The sequence below is a fragment of the Capricornis sumatraensis genome, chromosome 22, assembly GCF_032405125.1.
Source record: "Capricornis sumatraensis isolate serow.1 chromosome 22, serow.2, whole genome shotgun sequence".
NCBI classification, from domain to species: Eukaryota; Metazoa; Chordata; class Mammalia; order Artiodactyla; family Bovidae; genus Capricornis; species Capricornis sumatraensis.
In genome coordinates, this window is record NC_091090.1 from 34,649,626 (window position 1) to 34,658,598 (window position 8,973).

An 8,973-nucleotide genomic window follows, 5' to 3' on the forward strand; every position below is an offset into this window, starting at 1 on the left:
TAGAGCAGAAGTCTAAAAGCCAGATAGATGCCATAGTCACGAACATAGGAGAGATCAGGAGAAGACTGAAATGTGGGAGAGCATGAAGGTAAAACATGTGTTCTCTAAGGAACTGAGATTTACTTTAGTTTCAGAGTTACAGTGAAAAAAAAACTAGTAAGAAGATGGGTCCCAGGAAAAGGAATCAGTCAGCATTACAGATACAACAGTGGAGCTGAAAATTCATTTGAGCAGAGGTCAAAGGATGACTTGAACATGAGGTTGGAAGGTATTAGTTGGAAACATTGTTCCAAAAAGAATGCTAGTATACATTTTAAAAAATTATTACAGAAAATTTCAAATAAACACAAAACAGAAAAGTGAACTCCGATGAATCCCTCACCCAGACTAAACAATAATGAATATTTGCCAATCTTGTTTAGCAATCCCTCCCTGACTTTTTATTTTAAATTTTTTATTTTTTCCTGGAATATTTTAAAGTAAGACCCAGACATCATTTGTCTTGTTGTATGTATCTTGTTGCATGTATCTTTTGGGGCTTCCCTGGTGGTTTGGGGGTAAAGATCTGGCCTGCCAATGCAGGAGACACAGGTTCGATCCCTGGATGGGGAAGATCCCCTGGAGGAGGAAATGGCAACCCACTCCAGTATTCTGGCATGGGAAATCCCATGGACAGAGGGCTACAGTCCATGGGGTTGCAAAGAGTCAGACATGACTTAGTGACTAAACACCACCACCACTGAACCCATGTATCTTTTAACCAATACAGTCTTTTTCTTCCTTTTAAACATAACCATAATGTCATTATCACAAGTAATAAAATTAACAGTAACTTCATAAAGTTGTTTTGACAGCAGATTGAAGCATTTGCTACAGTTTCCAAATAAAAACACTGGTATTTAGGAAGCTGGAAAAGAAATGCTTGATACAGGGACAGGATTAGTTCTTTGATGGTACCATTAAACATTATATTGGAAAATACTAACATGGGGAAAGTTCAAGATAAATGTATATAGTAAATCTTTTGTTATATAAAACTAAAGCTTTTTTTGTTATGTATACACAAAATCCATCTCCATACCTAGCATATGTAGATATATAGATATCAGAAGAAAAAAAGGCTGAAAGAACACTTAACTACGTTCAGGGATGATCCAAGTAATGCGATCAGTGTTTGTTTTTTGTTTGTTTGTTTTTATTTATGCTTTTCAGAGTGTGTTTGTGCATGTTAGGATGGGGGGTGCGGGGTAGGCGGCAGGGAGAACGTGGCCTCTTTAATGAAGCTGAATGAATAGCTAAGAAAGCGACTCATCTTCAATCTCAGTTCACATATCAGGAAAGTAGATTTAACACAGTAGACACTTGACACACCAGTTAAATGAACAAAATCTAACGGAAAAGGGTGAAAATTTCACTCTGATTTATCAATTTTCTGGAAAAAGAAGTGACAGAGATTCAGGCTAAGATACTTTCCCAAAATGAGGCTCATTGGTATCGCCACAGCACGTTGCATTGCATCGCCCACAACAGCCTTTAGAATCTTCAGCAGGAGAGACACGAAAGGTTTTTCAACGAGGGTGGGAATTGGCCCTAAGATTTCTGGGAAATAAAGTCTTAGCGCTGGGTCGACTGCGAGTCTCTGAGCTTTCTGGGAAGTGTAGTTCTCAGATGTAGGACGAGCTCTTTGGCTGATCTAGCTTCAGAGCGCCCCCCAGGAAGCTGCAAGATGGCTTGGGGCGGTTGAGACGGTCGCTGGCCCCCATCCAGTGGCTTCTAGGAGTAGCCGTCTCAGCTTTGTTAGGGGAAATCTGGACACACAAAGGTCACCATGAAAGTCCAGGAACACAGCGAAAGCGCGGGGCTCAAGAGGCCTTTATCCCCGCGGTGGTCTTCGCACTCAAGCGCCTCCTTCTGGTCGAATGACGACAAGGAAAGCAGCTTGCCTTCGCGAAAGCCTTTCTCCCCATCCACCTACGGCGTTTCCAGAAATGGCCCACGCTGAGTCTGGATAGGGGCTCCGTGCAAGGACAGAGATTATTATGAAGACATGCTTCAGTGTGAGCCGAGTCACGGTGATTTTGGCTGCACTGGAAGACCCTCCATTTTTCCTTAGAATAAGACTCCCCACTCCAGACTACTCTTTTGACCCAACTTCCCCACCAGAAATTCCAAAAGTTTTGGATTCCACATTGACTTTAGAGTTGCAAATTAATCATATCAGGTTTTCAGCTTTTTAATGTTTTGTATGCATGGCTAACTGCTGAGTTAGCCTCTAACTAACTAATTTAGTTAGTTCCTCTGCTTCACGCCCTACATAGCTTACATGAAAGTTAATAGCAATTAAGGAATTACTGGTCCCTCTTCTTCCTCCCCATATCTAGTCACCAATTTCATAGGATTATTCCTTTAAGTCCACTTGTTGTTTAGTCGCTAAAGTTGTATCTGAATTTTTGCAAGCCCATGGACCGTAGCCTGCCAGGTTCCTTCTGTCCATGGGATTCCCCAAGCAAGAATACTGGAGTGGGTCGCCATTTCCTTCTCCAGGAGGTCTTCCCAGCCCAGGAATGAAACCTGTGTCTCTTGTGTTGCAGGTGGAATCTTTACCCCTGAGCCACCTGGAAAGCCCCAGAGGTCCAGTGGTCAAACCCTGATCTTTGGGTAAGCTGTTTAACATTCGCAAATTTCAGTTTCTTCATCCCATAATATGTTAAGTAAAATGACTCAAATGTGTGAAAAGAGCTGTTCTGGCACCCAGTAATTACTTGATTATGCAGTATACTCTGTCCTCTGCTGATTCTAACCCCACCCTACATCAAGAAGAATCTTCATATTTGCCTTTCTGAGACTTCCACTAAGAACTCAATATTTATTCACTGGGAAATACACTGTTTGCCAGGTGTGGAGAACACATAATTTAGTTTTTGTTATCAAAAGTGCACTGTATAATTACATGAAGGCCAATGGAGAAATTAATCTTAAATCTATCAGGCTTTCCTTGAAGAATGGACATTTTCTCCCCATCCAAATACAGTGTAAGCAAATGAGCACCTCACTTCACCTAAATGGTCACTTTGCATCTCTACCTGAATAACCACATGATATGACAATCTGTCATGATCTTGATCTTCTAGGCACCTTCTCCTCTCTCTAATGCTGATTTGTATTGTTTTCAGTTTTCTGTTTTATCATATCTTGTAAGCTGCCTTGAGTCATTTTTGATACACAATAGAGTTAAAGTAGATGACTATTGTCCAGGATGGCAGTCAGAAGAAATATTGTCTTATTTTTTATTGTAAACCTAGTTTTCCATTTCTGTGGAGTTACAGGTCCTTCAGGATTGAAATGAAAGACTACAGGCAGATATGAAGAAACAGAATGATAACTACTAGCATTTATTGATCACTTATTATGTCAGGCACTGTTTTCATCACTTTATATGAATAAACCCACCTACTCCTTAAAACAGTCTCATGAAGTGGAAAGCTAAGAGGCCAACATCCTAGGAGCTCTGAAGGAGAGCCAGTCCCAAGGCTCAATGTACATAATTAAAGATCAAAGAAAAATGACCAAAAGATTCATGAAGTTACCTCACCATTCAAAAGATTAAAGCAAATGCACCATTAAAAATTAAATCCTCTCAATTTAAGTTAAAACTAGAATCCATTAGTTGGGTAGATGGGGCTTCAAGAGATTTAAGACAATTTCTAACTTCAAAAAAGTTCATGGATTAAAAGCACTTGACAGAACCAGAGAACAGAATAAGAAAGTATGTAATACACTGCTGCTGCTGCTGCTAAGTTGCTTCAGTCATGTCTGACTCTGTGCGACCCCATAGACAGCAGCCCACCAGGCTCCCCAGTCCCTGGGATTCTTCAGGCAAGAACATGGAGTAGGTTTCCATTTCCTTCTCCAATGCATGAAAGTGAAAAGTGAAAGTGAAGTCGCTCAGTCGTGTCTGACTCTTCGTGACCCCATGGACTGCAGCCCACCAGGCTCCTCCGTCCATGGGGTTTTCCAGGCAAGAGTACTGGAGTGGGGTGCCGTTGCCTTCTCCAATGTAATACAGCAGAACAATGCAAACCATCACTGTAAAACACTTCTAAGAAGGTGGGCAATTGAAAGTATCACAGTGAAGGCAGGATGTGAGCAGGGCTTTTATAAAAGATTTCTGGAGATGTTAATACAAGGAAGAAAGTAGGATATGTAAAAGAATGCCATGGAATAATCCGAAAGGAAGCCAAGTGTGAAGAGAAAGGCTGTGGCAGAGACAAAGGGTAGGGCTGCCCAGCTGTACTGGGGAGTAATGGAAAATAAATAAATAGATCCAACTGTGGAAAGTCTTTGAGTTAAAGCAGTTTGAACCTTTTCCTGGGGACAATGGGAAACTAGATTCTTTTTGAGCTAAGTGATAGTTTAGTAAGACAGCTAGATAAAGACACAGAAATAAGAGCAGCAACAGTGTGTTCACTCTGGTATCTAGGTCCAAATTACCAAGGAGTTAGCAGCAGCAGTAGGAACACAGAGAAAGAAATCAACTATTAGGCCATTTTAAATAAACCCTAGCAGGCTGATTACCCATGATAGAGAGGAATCGGTAAGCAATAATTATGGGGCATTTAGTGACCACTCAGCACTGTGGGGTGTTTTGTAGGGATCTAAAATAAGATTTTCATCTTTAAGAAGCTTACAATCTAATTGAATAATCATAAGTACTATAAGCCAATAAAATGAAATTATTCTGGTTCAACTCTTGCCCCAAAGTCACAGAGCTAATCACTGTTAATCAGAGAAGTGCTGGGAGGTAGGAAAATTCGTGGATCAGCACAGAATCATGGATCCCAGAGGCTCAAATTTTAAGGCATAAGAGTAGCCAAAAGTGCCAATTCTGCAAATGTAAAGTAGGAAAAGGACTGAGAGGTAGGCGCTGTGTTTGTTCTTGATAGATCAGCTTTACATGATTGGTGAGAGTCAGAACCAGAGGGTATACATTTCATGAAGTCTGTAAACAAAAGATGTTTTTTAATATAGGGCAGCATTTTTTTTAAAAAAAGATAATGTAGGAACTAAATATAAGATTTTTAGGACATTTTTGGTCAGGATAAGATAAAATAATACTAGGATTAATTAGGCACATTAGTAGAAATATGAGTTATACTTTGAGGGAAATATGGTGTAGCCAAAAAGGTAAGGGAGGAAGGAATAGAAAAACTGTCCTTTAAGTCCAGAGACTGAATTTGCCTTATTATTGTCATCCCCAAACTAATGGGTAGATTTTTGTTCTGAAGCCAGCTTCTCTTGTGCTACTAGAGCCAGCAAGCCTAAAAACATCCACACACAGGATTTCCTCAAGTAAAGGGGCTGATGTGGTTGGGAAAGAAAAGGGTTCACTGGTTGTTCAGGGACCAAAGCTCCATGGAAGAGATAAAGGTGAAGGACTAAAAGGTGTAAGGTAGTAAGGTATATTCTAAGACTGGAGCCCTCCAAAATATTAGATTGAATATCTTAAGGTTTTTAAAGTTCATCCCCGCCTTGTTGAAATGGTCACTCACCTGACCACTTAGTTTCCATAAAGGAAGGAAGGCTAGCTTGAAACTGGCTTATAGCTAGTGGGAAAGGAAAATTCAAACAAGTATATGTTTCTCTTCAGCTATATAGGAAGTTATGCTATGTGCTCTTATGCCAAGATTAGTGAAAGCTCAGATATTACTTTTTAGTGTGAAGTTGCTGATGTCTAATAAGAGTTGAACTCTGACTGAAGGCTTTCTCACAGCTATTACACTTGAAAGGCTTCTCTCCGGTATGAGTTCTCTGATGAATAATAAGGGTGGAGTTCCGACTAAAGCCCTTGCCACACATTCTACACTCATGAGGCTTTTCTCCAGTGTGGATTCTCTGATGTTCAGCAAGGGATGAGCTTCGACTGAATACTTTTCCACAGTCATTGCATTCATAGGGGTTCTCTCCAGTATGTGTTCTCTGATGTTCAATAAGAGATGAGATCCAACTGTAAGCTTTTCCACATTCACTGCATTCATAGGGATTCTCTCCAGTGTGTATTCGTTGATGCTGAATTATAGTTGAACGGTCACTGAAGGCTTTCCCACATTCATTACACTTGTAAGGTTTTTCTTGAGTATGAGTTCGCTGATGTTGACTAAGGTTAGTGCTTCGACTAAAGGCTTTTCCACATTCACTACATTCATATGGTTTTTCTCCAGTATGGATCCTCTGATGTAGACTAAGGTGTGTACTCCGGCTAAAAGCTTTTCCACATTCAGGGCATTCGTAAGGTTTCTCTCCAGTGTGAGTTCTTTGATGTTCAATAAGGTGTGTACTTCGGCTAAAAGTTTTCCCACATTCATTGCATTCAAAAGGCTTTTCTCTGCCATGCATTCTCCTGTGGACAATGAGGTCTGATTCATAACTAAAGGCTTTACCACATTCATTGCATTTACAAGGCTTCCTTTGCAGAAAGAGTTTTTGGTGTTTAATTAAGTCTGAATTATCTTTGGAGTTTTTCCTAGATTTGGGGGACCTAGCTCCCTTTGGAATTCTCTGCCGTGTATTAAATTTTGAGCTTAGATTAAATTTACTGGATTCAGGGCCTCTCTCCTTAGCGAAAATCTCCTTGAGAGACACTGACACTTTTCTGATTGCCCTTTTCTCAAAAGAAAATTTCTTCTCTACAGGACATTTTGTCTGCCTTGATAATTGGCCCTCACTTTTACAGGCTTCTTCATCCATAGGATGCTGGGCAGTATTCCCTCGAAGACTTTCCACTGCTGACCCAGAAAACTCTAGTTCTTCCAAAACAGCCTGATTGGTGGTGATGCTTCGGTTCAGTTAAAATCTTCCCTATCTGAAAGACATTTAAAGTGCAAATGTCATCTGTCTCTAGTGTGGAGAACAAGGAAAATAAAGCACTAGAAATAAAAGACAACTAATTCATGCACACTAGCAACTTAATATGGGGAGAAAGTTAAAACAGACAATGAAAGAGAAGTGAATGAGGCCAGAAGAGATAACAGAGTTCTCATAGTGGATGCAAAGAGACATCAAGAAATACAAGTAGTGGACTGGGTAACATGTTAAGCCCCCCAAAATGAAAATGAGCAGACATATCAATTGATGAGTAGAGAATAAGGGATTAGAAAGTAAAATGAGCTATTACCTATTTAGCCAGTTACTTATGGTAAATGAGAGAAAGGAAAGGGATTAGAAGAGTAAAGACTCTCAAATGTAGAAGGATAACCACCCTCCTAAAAGCAAAAAGTGAGAAGACTCTGTCAAGGTTGGATGCAACCATTTTCTTGGCAATGAAAGAGAACAGAATTTCAGAAACGCTAATGATTACACCGCTATCCCCACTGAATCCACCAACCCTTCTTACAACTAGTTTAGGTACTCTTCTAAACAAGTCTAAGACCCTAGATTTCAGAGGTTTAACAACACTTGCCAAGGATCTCATCTTAACAGATCTTAGAGTTCATTGAGGCCAACTTGCACATTGGACAGGAAACATTGAGTAACTTAAGTCACCCAGCAAATTATAAGAGCTTAGCCTAGAACTCGTCTCCTAAATTTCAAATTGGTGGTCTTTTCATAATACTACTCACCTAACAGATATTTTTGGTCAGTCCCCTCTTCAGTTCCCGGAAGATCCAGTTAGTATAGTTGTTCTTCCTCCAACTGGGTGATCATGTCCAGTTCATATGCTGGGATTCTGCTGATGAGAAGTGATTTAACACAAGGCTATTGGTGCTGGAAACACAGGGCTATTGAGAGCTCAACATTAATGCTTTGATCTATAGAAAAGATAGTGTGAAATTTCACAAGTCTGTGGCAGGAAGCACTGGAGAAAATGGGTATCTGAAAATTCTGGGCTAAAATTGGTTCCAAAAGAAAGGCTATACACATACCCATCAGAATCACTTACGAAACTTGTTACTCTAGATACTGGGCATTACCTCAGACCTAGGGAATATGTAGTAAGTTCACATGGCTTGACAAGTTGTACTGTCCAACATCAACCTTAGAAGAAACACTCTAAGTTGCCTGAAAAATGTGCTCACTGGGACCAGCCTTCCCACAGACATTCTTCTCAGAGCGAGAGGATCTAAAACATAAACTCAATCTCCCATAAGACAGGTGGTTTCTTTCTCCTGCTGGAAGGTCCAACACATGTCAAGGATCTTGTTTCCAAGTATTAGGTAACTGCATTCTCAGATGACACCTTTAAAAAGCTGGCACCCCACATTCAGACTGTACCAAGCAGTCTCTTTATGTTCCTACTCCCAAGGATGTTCTTACATTTTCCTTATAAAAAGGAAGACCAGCAAGGCCTTCACCGAGATTACTGACCCACACTGAATATCTAGCAGAGCATCCTGGTTCTAGCAGTAAAATGGGGAAGATATGGGAATCTGTGCCTATTCTTCTGAAAGCCCTTCTCTGAACTCTTGAGTTTCCCCACTGAAGCTTTTTCCTTAACCCATTCTCTTGTAAATTTATCCAGAGCCCTTGGGTATGACAGTAGGCAACAAACTGTAAAATAGTTGCCCTAATGGTTCTGCTCACAGCACTATTTGAGATCCACTAGGTTAGGAGCATATCTGGTTTCACAAGTCTTGCCTTTCTCAGAGACTGGGAACCTTCCAGATGTCGAGGTGAACCTTGGAAGATGTTCATCAAGAAGCCATCCGTGGAGAACCTCAAGAGCAACATGATGATGCTGCTGTCTGTGTCCAGCTTTGCCAAGAACATTCCTTTCAGCTGAAAACAGGGAATGCAAGACCCTACCACTGAGTTGATTGATAAGTCAGAATTCTAATTTATTTAGAACCTTGGAATAAAATCCAGTTGCATACTTTATGGTGCTAATATTTCTTAGTAGGAATTTACCTAACTGCTTAGGTTGGCTGGCTTACATTCTCACAGCCCAGATCCTTAAGCTACTCTGCCATTATTCTGTGG

The 8,973-nt window shown here is 40.5% G+C and overlaps 1 protein-coding gene across 1 annotated transcript; it reads right to left on the minus strand.

Annotated features, from left to right (window-relative positions):
* Positions 1 to 5,703: 5,703 nt before the first annotated feature.
* Positions 5,704 to 8,763, minus strand: LOC138097977 (zinc finger protein 391-like). Its single transcript, XM_068994188.1, has 2 exons — positions 8,632 to 8,763; positions 5,704 to 6,816 (listed from the first exon to the last, which is right to left on the minus strand). Exons 1-2 carry the CDS (start codon positions 8,761 to 8,763, stop codon positions 5,704 to 5,706), a joined length of 1,245 nt encoding a protein of 414 aa, XP_068850289.1.
* Positions 8,764 to 8,973: the final 210 nt, after the last annotated feature.

What these genes read in the sequence shown, in the direction of transcription:
- LOC138097977 (XM_068994188.1), bottom strand. Translation starts at nt 8,763, where the DNA reads ATGTTCTTGGCAAAGCTGGACACAGACAGCAGCATCATCATGTTGCTC. An exon ending in GTTCCCAGTCTCTGAGAAAG is followed by an intron (nt 6,817 to 8,631) that starts GCAAGACTTGTG and finishes ACCACCAATCAG; the next exon opens with GCTGTTTTGGAAGAACTAGA.